The sequence below is a fragment of the Bemisia tabaci genome, chromosome 9, assembly GCF_918797505.1.
Source record: "Bemisia tabaci chromosome 9, PGI_BMITA_v3".
Taxonomy (NCBI): domain Eukaryota; kingdom Metazoa; phylum Arthropoda; class Insecta; order Hemiptera; family Aleyrodidae; genus Bemisia; species Bemisia tabaci.
The window spans coordinates 27,274,793-27,296,460 of NC_092801.1; the positions used below are offsets into that span (position 1 = coordinate 27,274,793).

General features: G+C 36.5%; 1 protein-coding gene across 3 annotated transcripts; it reads right to left on the minus strand.

Moving 5' to 3' along the window:
- Nucleotides 1–1,474: 1,474 nt before the first annotated feature.
- On the minus strand, nucleotides 1,475–19,838 carry LOC109040371 (transformer-2 protein homolog beta). Of its 3 annotated transcripts, none has more exons than XM_072303955.1 (9): nucleotides 14,659–15,785; nucleotides 13,461–13,570; nucleotides 12,607–12,766; nucleotides 11,239–11,283; nucleotides 10,282–10,410; nucleotides 8,868–9,043; nucleotides 7,080–7,133; nucleotides 6,433–6,539; nucleotides 1,475–1,950 (listed from the first exon to the last, which is right to left on the minus strand). In XM_072303955.1, the coding sequence occupies exons 1-9, from the start codon at nucleotides 14,659–14,661 to the stop codon at nucleotides 1,919–1,921; spliced, it is 816 nt and encodes a 271-aa protein (XP_072160056.1). In that variant the 5' UTR covers nucleotides 14,662–15,785; the 3' UTR covers nucleotides 1,475–1,918. The 3 variants fall into 3 exon arrangements, with proteins under 3 accessions (XP_072160056.1, XP_072160055.1, XP_018911841.1); XM_072303954.1 differs by lacking the exon at nucleotides 14,659–15,785 and adding an exon at nucleotides 19,640–19,838 and having other exon boundaries at nucleotides 1,476–1,950; XM_019056296.2 differs by lacking the exons at nucleotides 1,475–1,950; nucleotides 14,659–15,785 and adding exons at nucleotides 1,959–3,386; nucleotides 19,640–19,838.
- Nucleotides 19,839–21,668: the final 1,830 nt, after the last annotated feature.

Below are 21,668 nucleotides of genomic sequence, written 5' to 3' on the forward strand. Positions count from 1 at the left end.
CATGATTCAATTTCTTTTTCCTGTTAAATATGTAGATACATGTCAATGACAGCAATCCTGCAAGTTTGTCTCTAAGGGACCAATGGGCCAGCTATGCTTGTAATACAATCGTGTTTTGATGTTTGATTCTTGTAGGTTAGCTAAAAATAAGACTATCTTTCCAAACAGCAACTTTCTATGTTGAATATTAACCGAAATATTGTCCTTGGAAAAGTGGGGTTTTTAACATCATCCACCGCGGTAGCGCATTATATGGTATGCACCACCGTGGTGGATGACGATATAAATCGAGTTTTTCAAGAACTATATCTCAATTAATATTCAACATAGAAAGTTACTGTTGGACGTATCCAATTATTTCTAGTTGATGTGCAAGAATTAAGCACACGATTCTGTGACCCACGCATCTGACCCATTCCTGTCTTCTCCTTACTGCGTCTCTCTTATTGAATATTATTAATTGACACTTACTGAAGTCCTTCAAAGAACTTAAAAGACCCTCAGTCTATTATAATGCATCATAAACAGTGCAAAGCATCTAGGAATATCCATTATTGGAAGTTCTCTTCGCTAATGGAAACTTCTTTTGCTCTTTTCTGGTTGAAAAAATCGGTCCATTTTCATCATGATGAAAAATCGACTGGCACCAAAATTTAAAAAATTAAAATTGCCCCTAGAGGGCCCTCGACCCCATTGGCCTATGGTGGGTGCAAAAGTTTAGTAATGTTACGAAATAAGAAGGGCTGGAAAATTTCGTCCATTTGCTCTACAACCAACGGTTTATGAGGTATCCGTACGTATCTGGCTGAATTAATCCGTCCATTTTCATCATGATGACAAATCGGCCAGCACCAAAATTTTGAATATGAAAAATGATCCGGGGGCCCCTAACCCCGTGGTTCTATGGCTGGTGATAAAGGAATCACAGGAGTACAGTGGAGCTGGAGAATTTCTGCAAAATCGGTGAATGCAATAAATTACGATTTGATCGGAGAATACATTGCAAATTATTGCAATATTATCAGACAAAAATTGCGATTTCATTGCATCAATTTGCGACGAAATCGCTAAAATAAAAATGGATGAGAAGATTGCTGGTTAAAGGTAGGTTCCTCTCTTTCTTGGACTTGAAGGAAAGTTAATCGAGGAATGCATCCTTCTTTATGCAAGCTGCGTCAAACCCAACAAAGAAATTTTTATAACTATATAATCAAATGTTTTAATGCACAAAGGTTCAGTTTAAGTTAATTAAGTCCTGGCAAATGTAAATGATAGCTGCTAAAAGTGCCAAATGTTATTTAGAAAGGGGTAAGATTGCTCATGCAGAGTACTTCTGCTTTGCTTTTGGCGATGGGTACAGACTTTCATTTTTTGGTCCAAAATTTCTGTAAGGTACAAAATTTTTTTTACCTGTTCTAGCTTGGTGCGAAGGTGAAGACGGTGGGGAAAAGAAAGGAAAAGAAAAACAACTTGCGGAGGAAGAAATATATTTGCGCAAGTCTGAGAGCCATGGAATTTGTTTTGTTAACAATCGACTAGACAAATATTTTTTGTGAAAGTTCCTGATGATTCCAGTTTGTCTCGCAAGTTTCTGAATTCCTTCTTGTTACAAAGACTGAGGATGTCCAGTCTCATGGTCTTGACATGGACATTCTGACATTAATGTCGACTGCAGGAGACCAGAGGGCAATAGCACGTAAATCGTGAGCTAAAAATTTCATTAGTCCTGTATTTGGGTTGTTTCAATCATTTAAGAAATTTTGCTCATTTTTCCTCAAACTATCTGTTGTAAAAGGAACACATCGATGATCAAGGTACACTCTACTACAGGTATGGACAAAAGGGGTGCTGAAGTGGCAGCGCTGAGAATAGAGACCATCGAGTGACGTCACAAGTTGTACTGTCTTTGCTGCGCAGTTCAAAATGGCCCTCGAAGAGATTCTGGCAGATCTGGTAGAATCAATAAGCTATCAGATTAATTTAAAAAATTGATTACACTCAAAAAATAATGAAAAACTTAGCCAAGACTACGAATAAATAATATGAAATTGATGAAACCCACTCTCAGAACAGAAAGTAAACAAGTTTTCAATATGGCGTCTCAGTCGTACCATTGGACGCTGTCAAATCTACATGTTTCTATGGCTTTCTAAAATTCCATTTGTTCATGCCTGTAGTAGAGTGTACCTTGTCGATGACAGAATTGCGCAACCACATATCTCTGTTAGATGTGTCAGACTTCCTGTCATGCCACATTTTTTCTTTGAAAACAAGTCTATATTATTTCTTGAAAACTCCTAATTTTTCTTATGTCTGTTAGCAGAATATCTGTGAAAATTTCGAACTGAAGCTTCAGCTTCTTTCTCTTCGAAAAAGTCAAATAGGAGTAGAAATTTTGAAACACCAGAATTAAGAGATTAATTTCGCACTTCTGCCATCAAAACGCACGGCATGCAACATGATGCAGTTTTATGAGAACAAAACTTTATCAATCATGCAAATTCAGTGTCAGTGTATGAAGCATAAATAATGTGTGTTTATCAGCTGTGTATGGCACTTAACTTTTCAGCGTAGAACCATGGCGGCTTCAATGACACCATCTCGCTAATGTCTTGCTCTCCGGGAAGGCACAGACTTGGTCAGGAAAAGATTGTGACCTCTACATCTATAATAGTAGAAAAACCTTGCTCATTGGTTTCCCATTCTCTATTGTTCAGAACATGCTCTTACAAATTCTCTGGCTTAGTAAAAAAAGTGGAGCAATTTGATCAGTCAACTGAGGCATTAGTTGGATGGAGAGCCCAAAACAGTTTACCTCTGCTCATTTCACCAAGTGGCAGAATGTTTGAGACCACTACCCACCTGTCCTGGTCGAGGAGATCAAAGAAATGAACTTGTAAATTTTACGAACCCTTTTTCCACCGAATCCCTCGATTTTTCTTAAAGTTTCATAGAGTGAGGTTCACCCAACAGTTAGATCTCCCTAAAAGGATAGGGTTACTCAGAGAGAGATAGAGTGATGATCAAAATAGAAGGGTGAAAGGAAAATGAAAGCTACTACAATAAGAACGTTACTATGTACAAGCTTTTTGATTTAGGGTCATGAACGGCTAAAGTTCACCTTCGTTATGGAGATCTTAGCGTGTGGGAATTACTTGAAGGCAAAAAATATTAACATCTCTTTCTTCTGAGAGGGGAAAAACTTCTTTCTTCACACTTTTCTTATCTTAGGCTGTCTTCAAAATTTCTTGCTTGAGTGAGCCATTCACTGCAATGCTTGACACAAATATTGGACCAGGCTTCTCAACTTCCTGCCACTTTCTTTCATCTTCAAATTTTTCACACTTCCATTTTCACTCTTCATCCGATACCCTTTTCTTTGCGACCTTGTGAAAAAATCAAAGAAAAAAAAAACCAGTTAGATCAACAGGTCATTCTTGTTTCCATTTTATTATTTGATCATCAGTCGTCTTAAAACGAATCTGAGCATAGACTTGCAAAAGAAACTTTTACATAATAGGGGGATAGAGAAGCGGGGTCTCTGAAATATTTTGTCTTCGCTTTCAGCTGACAACTGACAAAATTAAGGACATGATTAATGCGCGGGGTTTAACATAAAAAGAGAACAGTCAGGAAAAAAAGAGACAGTCTGGGTTCTTGAAAAAACTCGATCTCAAAACTTCTTACTGCTGTTCCTAAAATTTTTTCCCTGAATCATTTTTCAATTGACCAAAGATTTAACATTTCTAAATTTAAAGTTTTTGATGAAACTTCTTCCACAAAGAAAAAAAACGTTCACATATGGTTTGGGTCATAATTATAATTTAATTAGTAAGAATATTGCAGGGAATTTTTCATTAAAAAAATAAGACTATCACTACACAATATCATACATGGTGAAACAAAAAATAATTAAGCCCTGGAACTTCGAAAAAAAAATAATGAAATAATCATTTAGTAGATACAGATACTGAAAGTACAAGTGAGGAAATTTTTTTCGTACAACACAATCAGTTCCATTTTTCCTGGTTAACTTCCATTTTTCTCTATAATAAATGCGAACGGAGATGATGTTACTTAACGAGTAAATAGAAGAGGAACCGGCACTTGAGCCGATTAGTTCTGGACAAGGCAAAAATATCTACATTAAAAGGAAGGTCTTCTCACGAGGAACCATACTTTACTGCTAAAATTAAAATTTTATAGACTAATGGACTTAGAACTCAAGAGTTGATGGAGCCCCTTAACAGTTCCATTGCAAATAGGAATACAGAAGAAAATGGGGGAATCTTTTTTTTTCAACATGGTTTGACATTGTTTTGGCGCACTAAGTTGTGTCCGGATATGATTTTCATAAAAATCAGACAGTTATAGTGAAAAGCACTTCTGGCTTTGAGTGTATAGACAAGTTTTGAGGATACATGCTTAAGGATAATTGGATTTACTTCTAAAAACGGAAACCACACCTGGGGCTAGTTCAGAACTAAAGTTAGTGCTTTCAAAGTACAACGAAAGCTCTGCCTTTCCATTCTAGTTTGGCATTGAAAATAAATTCAACAGGAAAATCGCAGCAGGAGTGCAAAAATTCGTGAAGATGTAGGCGAGAAACTTTTACGGGTCAAAAGTTGCACAAATCATGTCCAACAAGCGCTTTTTGTGCTTCGTCTAAAAGTCCATTAATAAAAGGCTAATTTGAAAAATTCAAGACCGTTAGAGCTTCAATTACAAAGAGACAAAATAGAACAAGGAAAGCTGCATTTTAAACCTTGTCCAACAAGCGCTTTTTGTGCTTCGTCTAAAAGTCCATTAATAAAAGGCTAATTTGAAAAATTTAAGACCGTTAGAGCTTTAATTACAAAGAGACAAAATAGTACAAGGAAAGCTGCATTTTAAACCTTTCGAATATAATCACAATAAGAGTAGAAGTACAAGTAATGATAAAACCTACTAAGTACCTATCACTAAAAAAAACTGTTACATACAAAAAAGTGGTTCAGAAACAGAACTTGCTGGACGTTTTTATCATTTATACGCCATCTGCAATGTACAAGCGAGGATTCTAAGATTTTTGACCAAAAGTAAAGTCTCTAAACATATAAATTTGAAAGAATGTTCCCTACAAAAAAAAAAAAAAAAAAAAAAAAAATACAAGATTTTCGGTTTGATACACCAAAGTTATAAGCCGATAGACTGATAATTTTTGTGTGCATAAAAGAAGGCAAGTAATGTTGAGAGAGTATGTAGCTTCAATACAAGATGTATCGTACTGATAGGGTTTCCTTTGCCACCACTAGAAACGTTTGGGGAGATCTTTTGTCAAGCCACGATTTCTATTGATGGAAATAAGGGAATACTGAACGATAATAACTTGGGAAATACTTGCAAAACGGAGCATCAAAAAAAAAAAAAAAAAAAAAAAAATGTAAGAGAGGTCAGAGTATTAAAACCTATGAAACAACTAACTTGATGGTGGAGGCAACGCTAATGGTACATAATACCTGTAGAATATTTTTTCAGCCACCTGATAAGATTCTCTATTTACCTCCAACTGCTGGTTTTGGCAAAGCCCAAATAGCATGGACAATTAGAAATTTTACACCCTGATCTGTGATGAAAGAGCTAGAAAGGACTGGATTCATTTGACCAGAATTGGCCCAACTGTATTTCACGTTGTCTAATTTCCTCTCATCATTCATCTTTTTAAGTGTGGTAAATAAACAATTTAACGCCTTTGAAATTTGTCTGAATTTTCCTCAGATTGTGAAAAATATACTAACAAAAATTTCACGTCTGAATTTAGCTTAGTTAATTAGTAAAATATGAGAAGAAATTGGGCAGCGTCTGATGTAGTCAGTTGATTCTGGTTAAATCCACCCAAATAACTTCCTACAATAGAAATGCCTAACGAACTTGATCAATGGGCACAATATGACAAAATATTGCTTTGTATGCGGACACATGATCTAAGCTGCCATTTGAGATCACGTAAAATAGATTCCAGAGATTCTGATTAGCTTCTGAGTAAAATTAATACCATTTGAAAAATTTTAGAGTAAAGGGTTTGAAAGCTGCTTTTCAAAAAACAACAATTCAGGAGCTTTGAGTAATTATTGAGAGTACAAATGAAGTAAAATGGGGGGGGGGGGGGGGGGAGAGAAGAAAACCAACTCACACTTGGGTCTCCATGATCTTCGACAAAATCAGTGGACAAACAAGTTTCATGTTAGTGGCATCTTCAAAAATAAAAATGAACTTCAGAACTATTTGAATAATGAATGAATTTCTAGAACCATCCCGGTAATGAGTGGAGAAGAATGTACAATTATAAGAACGCTAACATTAAAAACTAAGGAATCTTAGAACTTTGAGGAGTTTGTACAGGGGTGAGCACAAATGAAACGGGGAAAAGCAAAAATAGACAGGGGTACTAACGTGGGGAGTATGATCGAGACCTCGAGTATCTCGAACGACGGCGGTCGTAGTACGGTGAAGGAGAGCGGCGTCTGTAATTATTCCTGTAGCGGCCACCACCATTCCAACTGAAAGAGAAAACAGAAAATATGAAATTAAGAGAAAGTAGTTACAATGAGTACCTGGATGAAAAGTTCAAAATATGTATGGAACATCTGTAGGAGCAAGAGCAGGAAAATTGTATTGGCATTGAAAAATGTTAATACCTTGGTCAGGAGTTATTTTCAGTGAATTTAATGGTGCAAATCGTTCTCTATGTCAAATTATGATAGGTAAACATAGTGACAGTGTAAGTCGGTACACACAACTTAAGTCACATAACTCGGTTGGCGATGTCGCAGACTTCTTGTCCATACTTTATTTTTTTAACAGAAAACTACTCAACGGCAATTCTTTAAAACTGCCGTGATTTTTCTTCTCTGTGCGAAGAAAATTCTGCATAAACTACAAGGAATGATGTCAATTTGTTCTCCTTTAAAAAAATAACATAAAGGCGGAGATTTTCAGACACCCCGAACGAGATATCTGATTGCTGACTTACGCTGTTGATAAGTCATAATGCTTGAATTTGCATTGTGTTTATTGGAAGAAAATAAAGGAATACTCACTCGTCATATTTTCTTCGGCCTCCCCAACCACCACCACCACCTCTGCGATCACGGCTGCAAAAGAGAAGAGAATGTTTTTAGATGTTTGTAATTACACCGGAAGGAAAGCAAGGGTGTAAAAACTTCCAAGGGTTCCCCCATTTCAAGTTTTCGAAGAATTTTGCCCAACACATGAAGTAACGCAAGTCAACAGTTTTGATTCCTCAAAACAGCAACTGCATTTCTTACCTTGCCCCCCCCCCCCCCAAAAAAAAAGGAAAAAAAGAAAAAAAGAAAGAAAAAAAATTCCGAAGGTTCCTCAATTTTCCCCTTATGACAGAGTTTCACCAATTTCCTTGTTCTCGCATGGGTTTCCCCCATTTCATGCGACCAAGCTAGCTGTCCTCATGGTCAAGAAGTTTCTGCACTAGGGAAATTCATGAGAGATCAGAAGACAGAAAGCATACTCTGGTTCAAGCTAATTTTTCTTCTTTGAATTTCAGTAGTTTGTAAGAAGTTAGTGGAAAAATAAACTGCAAACTTCATTTTGCTATCAGGAACTACTGTTTTCTGGATCTGCCAGAAAAGCTTGGAAATCTATATGGAAACTTGTGGCACATGTGCTGTTCCTAAGTGAGCCAGACATAGCAGTTCCTTATTGCAAAGCGCACCTAGTTCTCAGGCCATAAATGTTGTTTTCTGTTCAGGATATTCATAAGGACTCTCCCTTGAAAAGTATTTGACTTCAGGGTTAAAGATAAAATTAATCTAATCCTAATCACATACAAGGTCTGTTCAATAAGGAACCGGATTTTGGCAATAACTAGCCCATCGTGCGTCCAAATTAGGTTTCCTTGGATTTTCCTGATAGCTGATAACACGCTGAGGAACGCTAGATTTACAAATTTTGTTTCATTTGTTCAATGTTCATTCTGTGTCACCTTGAATACGAGTAAGTCAGGAGTGTTCTGCGATTATCATCATGCGATCACGGATAATGCAAAGATTTAACACTTAATTTCGCTTTAAACTCTATATACCTGGTACTGAAACTTTTGGTATCCTCAGTAAAGTTTACCAAGATTATTGTATGAGTTTTTCTCTCTGGTTTGAGTGAGTGGTTCAGACGATTCAAAACTGGTCAGAACTCTGTCGAAGATGAGGAGTACGGGAATCGACCATCAACAGCAACCGACATTTTACACAAGGAAGAAGTGCGGGCAAAAAAGCTCAAAAATGGTCGTTTCAAGCTTGGACAACAGATATGGAGACGAAAAACTAATCATCCTTGTGAGTTAAAAAAGGTAATGTAAGGTTGTGAGGTAGTGCAAGACCGAAAAAAGAGCGACAAGTTCGGTTAAACATGAAAATAGCAGATCACCAAAGAGGTTGCCTTACTTCAAGCCTTGTACCAACAAAGCTAATTAAGATTTTTCAAATTTGTGAATGTAGCGTTCTTATGAATATTTTCAGCCATCAGGGAAGTCTAAGAAAACCTACTTCGGATGCATTATGGGCTAGTTATCACCAAAATCCGGTTTTTTAGTGAATAGACCTCGTACAGCATTCCTGAGTCTTCTGGAAAATTGACAAAAACAGAAGATTTGCTGCATGAGATTTTCTGCTTCCTTCTTTATCCAGGAGTTAAGTTCAACAGGTGTTGATGGTTTTAATTGCGAAGTTCCAGATGCTACAGTGTCCTTTTTTGACACTCGCTACAAAGATGTTTTTTGAAACTCCCCTGTTGCAAAAGACGATTACTTTTTCTGAATTTCAGAATTCTATGGTACGGAAAATAGTTAAACTTACTAGGTAGGTTTCCCCATGTAGACCCCCGGCGTGGGCGTATGGGCACGTTCTGTGATTGAAAAGTCTACCCTGATGCGCTGCCCATCAATTTCCATTCCCGAACATTCTTCTTTCGCTGCTTTAGCATCTTCGTAGTTTTCATAGTAGACGAAACCAAAACCTCGAGAACGTCCAGTCTGCAAGCAAAAGAGACATGAAAGTTACTCAATTTTTCTCATTTGGAGGAAAATCCTTAAGTCTAGAAAGATCAAATTTTTTCGTTCCTTTTTGATCAGGCTGGAAGTTAAGATTTCCATTTTATTTCTACAGTAGGGTGTCTGTCTACAGACTTAGCAAGAAAAAATACCTGACTTTCACAGATTTTCCATGATCAATGTTTCCTGAATTTTTACATTGATCAGGTGTTGCACTGAAAATGAAAAATTGTTGGCGTTAATTTCATTAAATGACAGAAGCATGGAAACCCTTTTTCTACTCCCCTCCCCCCCTTTTTCCCCTTTTTTTTGTAATATTTTCTTGCGAATGGGTCTTCATGACCCGTCGAGTTTGTAAAAAAATAAAAATTTAAACAATTCTGGAGCACAGGACTCTTCCGGATTTCATGCATGTAAAAATTCTCTAACAGTAATATACTGAGTTATGAATTCAAAGTTAACAGTAATAGCAATTTCAATAGTGAATAAGGGCACTGAATGCGAAAGGGGCACTTAGACAGTGCTACATCAGCTCAGGTATTCACTATCCGGATTAAGTTTTCATAATCTTGATTGACAATGTTGGCGTAAAAATGGGATGTACTTCTTGCCCCCTTCAGATGTCAAGTTTTTGAGTTTTTCAAATTTCTGCTGGGTATTTTTAGTGAAATTCCCAGAATTTCCTCCAATTTCCCTGAAAATTCCTGGTTTCCAAATACCTAGGTAGGTATTCTGCATCAACGTTTAAAGTTGACGTGATCTTGATCAGGATGGAAAATGAATGTATAAATCAACATTTTTTGACTTTTCTGAGAAAATTCTCTTGCTAGTTTGGGTATAATGCCCTGACTTTTCTGTGATGTATAAAAAAGAGAAGAAATTGCTTAACTATTATTGGAAAGGTGAGCCCTGCGCTTCTGCATTCATACAAGACTAGAAACGTATTGTTCCAGAAAATTTTGGAAAGTTTTGTTTGCTAATTATTTGCCTGGGTAATAAGTACATCTAAGTGCTGTCTCTTCTACAAATGGGAAAGTTTTAAAGGCCAATGAGAAATATTGAAGTGGTCAACAGAGCATCATTAGCACTGAGGCCCAAAGAACCAGTAAAATTGTAGGAGACCAAGTTTTAATTGAAAACAGAAAATACTACGACATAACTCAAAATCTGATAAACACCCCAGAGCGAAACAGAAAATTTCAAAGAAAAAAAGGGCTTACTTTTGCATCGATGATTACTTGCACGCGTTCTACAGGCCCAAATTTGGAGAAAATATGGTAGATTTGATTTTCCGTGGTGAAAACGTTCATTCCAAAAACTCCGATGCATCGATTTGGTTGGGGATGGTCCTAAAAAAACAGGAAAAAACAATCAATGAGGAAAAAGATTGTTGCTCAGAAACTCAAGAAAAGAGGTCTCTTTATAAACCGACACAATTGCTCTGCCTCCATTGACTATGATCAGAGAAACTATAGTTTGGGGGAAAAGTATTTTCGTATTTTTTCACTATTGCAGCAGTCTATTTCTAAGAGTGAATCACTAAGGGTGTAATGATTTCTGTTGTTAGGAAGTGAGCGGTAAAATGCTTCTCTAGGAAACTTGTTAAATACTCAGGAAGTGTCATTGGAAATTTGTTAAATACTTAGGAAGTGTCATTGGACACTGTATTCTTAAATTGTGAACCATGATCAAATTACATAAAATGCTTTAGATATACTCTATTTAATTTTCTTCTTAACATAGTTCTCTCAGAGCTCTTACTGTTCCCAGTCGCACAAGGCCAATATTGGTCTGCAGGACCTGAGTTGTAGAAATTATGGATTGGCAACTTTCAGAGTGTCAGCAGCAATGTCTGTTGGCTGTTTGCGTAACTTCAAGTCCCATAATTTTAACTATATTTCTTGAAAGTTTTGAGTGAGTGTTAACATGCCACTTTTTTCACGCATTTCTGTAGCCTTGTGAGTAGCGGATGGTATGATAGTCAACCTGTTTAGGAAGAGGAGGGAGATGCAGAGAGAAAAAGGTTTCATACTGATCGAGGAAAGGAGGACAGCTGTGAGAGAAATTTAAGTTTGTTTGTACAAAACTAGAGGTATTTTTCAAAGGGGAAACGTATAATGGAAAAAAAAGAGAAAATTAGTTGATTTTAAGAGATACAAAAACAAACAATAACTTACACGGTTGCCAACATGTCTGCGCCTGCTGCTGTACCTGTCTGAACTCTGAGAACAAACATACAAAAAAGGTGATTACTTAAAAAAGAGGAAGAGAGAATAGTGTCTAAAGTCTGCTTTAAGTTTATTTATTTATTTATTTATTATAATTACTAAAGTTATCAATAAGGTATGTTTAAAACTATCATGAAAAGTCAGAGGCGAGGAATTTTGCAGTGTTGTAGAATAGTTTCTCCCTGTTAAATTTCTTGAAAAAACCAAGAAGTTCATTGAAAAGTTCAAAAAATCATCTCTGAGGTAGGAAAAATCTAGTCAAAATTGTATCAATCAAAAGCTGACAATTGATTGATGTAGCAAGGCGACGCCTGAGATGAGTTTAGCCCATCAGCAAACGCAGTTTCCCCACCTGACTACATCATCAGAGCCAAAAATGCTGTTTCTAACGGGTCCCATATGTGGCATTTTCATGACACATTTGCTTCGCCATTCAGGTTAAAAAAAAATCTGAAAAATTTCTCAGGACTTATTTCACTCTGTACTTTCAGAATATGGATTTTAAAAAAAATGGTTACCTTTGACAGCGTTTTTACTTTTCTTCAATAATCATATTCTCTGTATTTTTCTTGTATTTCCCCGACAGTGTTCGCAGGAAATAACTCTCTACTAAAATGCAGAGGTGTAACTTCTCCATTCTGCCTACAGTATGGTTGCTGACAACTTAAGGAAGCTCTTTGGCTCGTAAAACTCTTGTTCAATTTCACTACCTTACAGTACTATTTTAAAAAATAATGGGCTTACATGGCATTGTTAAAAGGGATACATTTTTCAGAAACATACTTCACAGTCGTAACTTTATGAAAACTTAAGACTGCTTCATAAAATTGGTCAGTTCATGTACGTAGTCGGATAAATAGTAATTCTTTGACGTCGAAATAACTGCCACACAAAATTGTTAACCAAGTTCTTTACCTGGGAAATTGGCATGAGCTATAAGCTGTGGATAGCAAGTTAAACTAAAAACAAGAAAACAGGCAGCTTTTGGTTGTTAACTCTTTTCCAAGTAACTTCTATCTCTTTTATCTGAAATGTTCTGAGTGAAACTCTTTTTCATTATAATTTCAGAGTCAACTTGAAAGTCCTTATGTTTGCCCTGTTTTCTCAGTAGTATATACCATGCACTGACTTGTTAGGGCGTTTGGGGTCACTCATTTTCACCAACTCCAGGTATATTGTACATGCAGAGATGATTCTAGGGAGGGTGAAAAGATGAACAGTTTTTAACTTCATGTGACTACAATAGGCTCATTGCTTTGTCATGCGACGTTGGGGATAAATTACTATTAACATGACAAGTGTGGACAAAAAGCTTACCCTTCTCCTCCTCCTTGAGCTGCGCGATCTGGAACGATAGCCGCGTGAACCTGACCGAGAGCGACTTCTGGAATCCGAGTAGCTGTGGCGGGATCGGCGAGAAACATGATGTCGAGATCGGGATCTAGATCTTGAGTACCGTGGTGAGTGAGTCGCACTCCTGGAATAAAAATGAAACAATTTGAGTAAGATTCAGGTATCCAGGTTTTTTCTTAATTTTACAAACATTCATCTCTCAAAATAATTGGCGAAATTGAGCAGGGTTTGAGGGGAGTTTTAAGTCATTTTTTCCAGTTTTGTCTTCTGCATATTCTCATCTGCGATCCAAGACCAAGTTTTTTTTAATCTGATCATTATTGATTAAGTTACATAATGTTTAGTGGTGCGTGAAGTTATGGAATCTTTTCACTGGGATTCGAACCCAGGATCTAATGGTCTAGAGTTAGACGTGCTGACCGCTAGGCCAACCCGGCCAGCTAACCCTTTTCTTCAACTACAGACAGGAGGGGTTTTCTCTATTTATCATTAAAAAAAAAGTCTGAAGGCTTCATTTACTAAATTTTTAAAAATAAACTCATGAAAATTTCTATTTTCAGAATTTTTGAAAATCCTTTCATTTGAAGCTAGAAAAAAACCCTGAGAAATCAGACGAAAAAAGTTTTTGAAAATCCATCCAGTGGAACCTGAGAAAAGTGTACCTCAGCATCAGTAAATTTGACACTTTAAAGAATTGATAACATGCAGGAAAAGATAAAAAAAAAGAGGTCAGAAAGAGAGGCAAAAAAGAGACAAATATTTACAAGAAAACCTGTAATGAGGACACTAAATACATCTAATTACAACAGAAATTATACCTGGATCTGGAGTGGTTGGATTTGACAGATGGTGAGCGGCTTCTTGTCGGAGATCTTGACGCACGCACGATTCTCTTCTCCTCCTCACTGTGAATTGAGCCATCGTTACTCTGAAAATAGGAAAATGAAAAAATGGATGAGTTAAACAACAAGAAATCTGTAAAAAACCACTAACTACGGTAATTTACTAGAATGAGACTTAAACTTTGTTTTTGGTGAAGATTTGTTCTTGAGATTTTTTGCAGGAATTTAAAACTTGTTAGAAATTTTGGAAAATCTGATGAAAATTAATCCTTTAGAGGAATGGTTCTTATACCAAAATCATGAAGGGGTCTGAACTAATTTCAAAATGTTGTTTATAGACGGAAAATCATGTTTCCTACAGATCTTGGAGATAAGAATCAACTTTAACGATGTGAGAAGAATCCCTATCATCTGCAAGGCACCACTGGCCTCTAGACAAGGGGTGAGAATTAAAGAACTTTGCAATATATTTACACTTCAAAATTTCACTAAGAAAACGAACGACATGACAGGAAGTCTGAAAAACAACCGAGTGTTCACAATTAACACTAATTAAATGGCCAAAATACAAATGACGTCATTTGTATAATCTAAATTCCATATGATGTGCATTAAGAATTCGTGATAATATCTCGCTCAAAAGTTGATTTCAGAACTTCCCATTGCATGAATTGTTTTCTAAGTAAGGTTTCGAAGAGAAAACGCATTACGGTTATTTCAATCTCAACCCTGGTGGCCCGCTTCAAACTTATACTGGATAAGACGTATCAAAGATACTTAACACAAGAGGCATTCAGAATTTATTGTCAGAGAAAAATGATCCATTCAAATTTAAATTATTCATAATTTCTTCAGGGAAAAATACAAATCATCAAAATTTTCATCCCAGGTTCAACAAAATACAAATCATCTTAAACCATACATCCATCTTCCACGAAAGTAATTACTTTCGGAGCTAATACGGAATTTTTAATTATGAATGTAGACAAGTGTTCGAAAAAAATTAAAGCCACAGCAAAAGAAGCTACCCTGGATGCTACTTGGTGCATGAAAGTTCAAGATCACCAGTTGAATTAGCGACACAAACAACCAATCTCTAACTAAACAGGAATTTTTGGATTACTTAAAATTCTTTCAACAAGATAAGTGGAAACATTTTCACACTTGCACATACCATTTTTTAAGGAAGAAGGAGAGAAAAATATTAAAGTGGTCACTTAAATGAAACTTAATGAAGAGTAGACAATAACTGGTAGTCAAGGGCTCGAGAAGATATTTGAGGGCTTAGAATCATATCCATAGCAACATTGATTGTTGATTGTTTATCAGATGATTTGCATTTTTTGGGACTAAAAATCTGGGAGAAAATAAATCCACACAGATGAGAGGAAATAAAAACTCCCAACAGCTGTTAAAACAAAGATCATAGTTTAACCACCCCAACCCAACATTTTCACACCCTTTGCTTGCATCTATACATTAAAAACTAGTCTGCTAAGACTGACATGTAATTCACAGCAGAGTTCATGCTCCAATTGACTTCCTCTTTGGAGACATGAGAAAGAAAAGCTACCTTATGATAAAAGAGGGAGACAAGGGGATAGTTCCAGAATTTCGGCAGGCTTGGCTTCACAGAATGAGCCAGTCTAAAAAAAAAGGGGGGGGGGTCTTTATGTGCCTCTTAATACAGGGTTGCCACAGAATTTAGAACTTAATTTCCCTCACACATTTTGGTAAAATTCCCTGGCTACTACAGTTATACCAGATGGTAAACAAGACATGATTTGAAACAGTGTTCAAGCAAAATTTGTTGCTCATAGTCAAACCCGTTCCGAAGAGCAAATAAAGGTGACTCGCTAATTTTTTCCTAACATTTCCAGATTTTCCTTGATTTTATAAAATGACAGTGGCAACCCTGTAACCATGTCATGGGCAAACTATTCATGGGTGTCTGCTGTCTGCGTTGAAAAATAGGGATTGAAGCGTAGGTGTAGTTGAGGAATAATTCAGTATTTTGAAGAGACAGACTCGAGTCTTTTCAAATTCTTTTACTCATTAAAATAAAAGAGGGCTCGCATTCAGAACATGAATAAAACTGAAATGTTTCTATTTTATTACAAAGTCAGGCAGTGAGAAAGAATGCTTGAATGATTGATTTGTTTTTAAGTTCACAAGAAGCTGATCACCTCATGGCCAATTTCGCCGTTTCATCACAGGTCAATCATCTGCAAATTCTAATATTTGCAGATTCTGAAAAGCGACCAGAACATCTTAACTTTCCACCAACCCAAACCAGCTTCGACACTTACCTTACTCACTACAATCTTCTTTTTTTCTTTGCTACTAATTCATTTTTCTTCTCTTTCGAGTTCGAAACTACTACAAGCTGATTTTTCTTCTGTCGCAAAACTTCTTATGACTTCTTTTGTTCTCAAGTTTCTTCCCCGTTTTCATGATTTTTTCGTAATTCTGACATCCTACGTTTCCGCTTCTTCTTATTTTTATTAAAGCTTACAAAGACGGATTTTTCTTTAAACACACAAGTGTTTCTGAAAATGATGCCATCTTGCGACAACTGAAACATTTAAATGAACACTGTATATGTGTTTGTATAACTAGAAAGCAGAAAACAATACATTTCCAAAGAGCCGCTGAAATTATCTGTTTATTGAACACATACAAAAATATAGAAAACTCATGCTTCTGCAACAGAATCCCTAGTAGCACACTTTGTAAAATAACTCGGGGGAAAGGAGTAAAACTGGTAATTTTTACAAGTTTGAAAAATGTACATTTAAAAAAAGCTTGTGAGGAAATCATAAATTGGTAGTTTCAGAATTTCATGTACGAATTTGTTATCAAAGAGGTAAAGAGATGTGGGCAATGCTTGCTTTTTACCAATTTTTCTTGTAAAAAGTACCACATAGACATTATGTTTTTGGTCTATTCAACTACTTTTCTTACGAGTTTTTCACAATATTTCGTTATCGTATTTTATGTGCTATGAGGCAACATGTTTTCTTTTTCACACTTCTCATTATTCTTTGAATGGAAAAAGCCTGGATGGAGTTATCAGAGGCAAACTATGTAATTCTGTTGACACTAATCTTGTTAAGGGAGTCAAGTTTCATGAATGTAATCCAGCATTAACAATTTTAAAAGGTTATTTTAAGTATTCATTCGTCATTTCATGATCTAAGTCTTCATTCAAGTTAGCGTGTTCACAGAATTGTTCGAGGGAATCTTGGTGTGAACTTGCACATAGCAGGCAAGGAGTGCATCAAATTAATTTAACGCTGGCCAGCAACAATGCTGGACTATTAGATTAGACGTTGAAATTTTGACAATTAATTTCAACATTAAATGTATCACCAATGATTTTTTACGACTCAAATTTAAAAAATGCCTACTAAGAATACTGAACCAATTTTGGATAAAATACCAGTTAATGGGTTTTTCATGCTAAAATTTGGCATCTTATCAATGGACGTTGAGTGATTATGTTAATATCTGATAATCTATCTATATGAATTATTCTGATTGTTAATATCTATTCATTGTTCAGATGGACTGCATCTTGCGGTATGGAGCTACTATTTCTGACTCATTCACGAATGTTCGTATCTACATACGGAAACTAATGGCACACATACCGTTCCTAAAATGAGACAGATATAGTATTTCCTTATTGGAAAATGAAGTCCAAATGTACAGGATAATCCAAAAGTACCACTCCACCTCTAAAAGCTGTCTAGTTCTTGTCCCTTCTCGAGATGACCCCCTTATAATTTTAGGGGCCTCAGTAATTGCTAGTCCTATTACATAAGTTAAATTTCACAAGTGTCATATCGATTTCCCAATTTATCTAAACGTTCCAGGGGTGAAGCATGAATATTATACTGGTGAATCACTTTGATGAACGTATTTACTCATGCTGAGGGGCAAAAAGATAATACAACGCATGGTCTTTCACTGGTCAGGGTTTTCCTTCGCTTCACTCTGATATTCGTAGAACAGATGCAGAAAGCGAAGCATTTTCTAATGGGCCTTAGGATACACAAATGTATGAGATTCTAACATGTGAAGCAAGTTGCGTCTTTTCCTTTGATTGTCAGATTTATCGTATTCAGTCGTTTAAAGAGGACATGGGGCATGGCTTGCAAAACACGTAAAAATCAATACTTACTTCAAGCTGATAGAGAAAACGCAATTCAAAACAGAAAAATATTCCCAAAATAGAAATGAAAACTAAGAAAAGAAAAAGAAAAGAAAAAAGGAGAAACAAAGCTAACTCACAGAAATTGAAAGTTAAGGAAGCTTTCTGAACATAAACCTTCAAGACGCAACTAGAGCAGAGTCATCGTGGGCTGAGACTAAAGTCAAGTAATGTTTACAATGTTACCGTTCTGCATAATTGAAGGTAGCTGTGTAATGCATGATAGCTGCGAAATTTGGAGAAATCTGCGTAATTGAAGTTTTTTAAAAATTTCAGTTTATTAGTGCTATTTTAAGTTTGGGTACGTCTTGCCGAATCTTGGAAAATCAATGGTAAGCAGTCGTAGTGAAGATAGTTTTTTACATAGAAGCGATATTGCAAACTTCGCTTCTAGATTCCTACCTTACATAGGAAACAAATATATTTCAGAATTTTAAAACAAGCGTAAAATTGTGCATGATTTGACTTAAACTACGTAATTGCTGCGTCATTTGAAAAATTTTCTGCACAATGGCGGACATAATAAGGAAATTTTTCCGTGTAATGTTGCGTAATTTGCCGTCAGGGTTGCGTACGCAGAACGGTAACACAGACAGTTGATGTAACCACTCATCAGTGGTACCACCTGACTGAATGTACGAACCTGTTCAGTGGGAGTGATTCAGAGCATGATTGACATTCGTCTCAACATGAATGACTCAGCTATATTAGCCCACCAATCAAATAAGAATGAGCAACAAAAATTTAAAAAAATCCCAAAAAAACTTTCAACTAATTTGCTTCTCTTCAGTGATGGACATGCTTTCTGTAAAAAATCCTTCAATGCTCTCGTGAATTCAAGAAAACACTGCAAATGGTTGTCGGTCACTGAGAAGGGGTCAGGCTTTGATGATTCTGTTGATCAACCCAAATACGACAAGGGAAACCAGCGAAACTGCCAACTATACACCAAATTATTTTTAACATTGCTTAGTTTTGTTTTGTCCTGTGGCAAAACACAATTTCAATGGTCAAACCCCTGTAAGATTACAGTGTTTTGTCCCTGACACCCAGTGCGTAAGGATAGATCTGGCAGAGATAGTTTACTTTGGCAAAAGTCCTTTGCTTTCAGCAGGGTGACGGAGACTGTTGAAGGGTGTTTGCTTAAGCACACATGTAGTACCTTACTTCGCTCAGAAAAGCCGTAGTATTGTTTTTTTCCAACCCAAATGAAACTGATTTTGTCCTGTTATTCTGGGCAAGAACACAAGCAAGGCAGAATTGGACGCATTTCTGCCAAACGGAACTATGTGCATCAAGACTTGAGTCCTGAGACCCCAAAGAGTATGTGCATGACATGGCTCACATCATAATGCACATAGTTCCGTTTGATAGAAATACGTCCAATTGACATTTCAACGTCACAGATTTACTTGCTTGCTGGAACAAACAAGAACTGCATGTACTCATTACTCATCGGTTAAACGTTACATCCTTGTTAAACTACTGGATTCAATTTGTGAGTTCGGCAGAAATTAGAGTCGAGACGTTCATTAGCAGTACTCTTGCTCCGGACAACAGGACCCAACCCAATGAAACATTCGAGGGTTAGATAGTTGTATTCTACGGATAGGGCCATTTCAGGGAAGCATCACTGAAGTTGGCAGTCTTCTGGTTAGGAGCAAGTAGTGCATAATATATCTCCGCAAGATGGGGGCCGGACCATTCTTAAGACCATGCTGGGACACAACCTCAAGCTTAAAACAGGGAGCCTTAAAGACTAGTGGATGGTAAAATTGGGAATGAAGGCGATCTTGCTAATCTAACGTTTCTTTTCCCTTCACATTGCGTAAACCAGATGCAAACGGCATGAGTATGGAAGTATGAAATATAATATGGCGTCTCAAGGCCACTCGTGAAACACATTGGGCAAACGTGAAATGAGATGTGACGAACTTACCTCGTAATCACTCATCCCGTCCTAAGCTTAAATAGCTAGAGCCCTGTGAAATGAGTAGTTTTACCAATTATTTTAACAGGATTCAGTGGGGGAAAAGAGCTTGATAACGATCTGCAGCTGGACGTTGAAAGTGTTGAAATTGAAACACAAGACGAGACAACAAACAAAACGAAAACAATCAAAGCCAAAGCGCAAGCGGAAACGGACGGAAGAAAACGCAACACGCAACACGCCTAGATGCAATTCACCCAAGTTTGCAAGCTTCAAGAGCGAATAATCACTAGAATCACTATTTATTGAACAGTTTTCATCTCTCGAAATCGCTGAGAACAGGGTCCAACTCACTTCTAATATTAATATAGCTTTCAAAGAGATGATCATTCGGAAAACTACGGGATTTTTTTATGGATATTTTCTCTATTAAAAAATGAAACGAATCGCGCATTTAGCGCAACTCACAATCGAGTAGTTGGCGTTTTGGATTCGAATCTAATTCGAATGGCCAATGAGAGAAAGATCAGTTGACCGGCAAAAAAGCCGCGAAAATTCAATTGACCTATCCCTCCCTTTAGATAAAGTGAAGTTACATCCGAAGCTGTGATCAGGGAGGCATCTAATTGTAAGTACTGCATGCGCTTTTTAGGGCCATTCCTGAAGTCAGCAGATGTCCGCAGGAAAAGAAAATTCATGCTGATAATGATTATCTGCAATATTTGGCTAAGTTTCTCCTCTTCGACTTTTGCCTGTTTCTTATTTAATTGGTAAGAGGTCCAATCATCCTCAATGGCAATATTTTGCTTAAAACCTCACGGCCATTGCAAGAGGAAGTACCTCATTAGTTGGTAAAGTAATCTTCACCGACTAAATATTTATCTAATATTTATTTTTGGTTCATGGGAGCTTATCAAAACTAATTTCAAGGGCTTCTGTGGATTTTCAAGGGAGATGCGTTTCACTTTAAGATTCACACCGACTTTTTAAGGAGACTAAAGAAAATCCATGGCCAAGAAGCGAAACCATGTATATTTATCACAATTTTCATGACTGCTAACTTCCTATCATACTTTATTCTCCCCCTCCCCCCCAGAAAACTGGTTGATGTAATTTCTTGAAAACTTCATAGATTTTTCTTTTTCTCTGTTGGTAGCATATTCTGTTTAAATTTTAAGCTAATGAGTTGACTTGATCCGCTACGAAAAAATAAAACAGGAGTGAGAACTTGAACAAGGAAAATTTGACCCTTTATAAAAATTCAGTCAATTATTTCCGATTGGAGGATAGTCAAGGACTTACCGACAAAGAGAAGAAAAAAAATATATGCATAAAGATTTTTAGTATCCCAGAAGTTAATCTTGATTCTTTTTTCCGTACACCTTCAAAGTCTTACTTTTTGAGAGCTATAATAGAACTTACACCTACTATCGACAGTGAAACTACGAAAACGTATGTCTCCATTCATGACACTGTAGACTTCCCATCATGATTCATTTTTTCAACAGAAAAATACTCAACATTATTTCTTAAAAAATCCCCTGATTTTTATTCTTCTGTGTAAAAAATATTTTAAGAAACTTCAAGCAATAAAGTTTGTCTGTTAATCTTTGATAAAGTAAAATGGGAGAAGAGATCTTGAAGCACTGCAGATGAGATGTAACTTTTTGAAAGTTCACAGCATTGTATAATGGGCTGATATCTGTGGTGGTAATGGTAATAGGAAAAAGTGTTCTGTGACTTGGGAAAAAATCTAATATTCATTGATGGTCATGAATGGTGGCGAGCTATCTCTCTGAATAAAGGAGAGGACAAAGATTTACAGAACTAAGTAAAATGTTCTCTCTTAAGGATTAAATCAAAAATTAGTTTTTCACATCAAGAATGGAATTGGCATTATTATCAAAAGAAGTTTTGAGCTTATATACTATTCGGCGGACATGACCTATCCCAAGTAATGATTGAAATCCTTGAGATATACTAAAAAAAGAAGTTTCTGAAGATAGTGCACTTAAAAAATATCTGAGCAGTCCTTCCC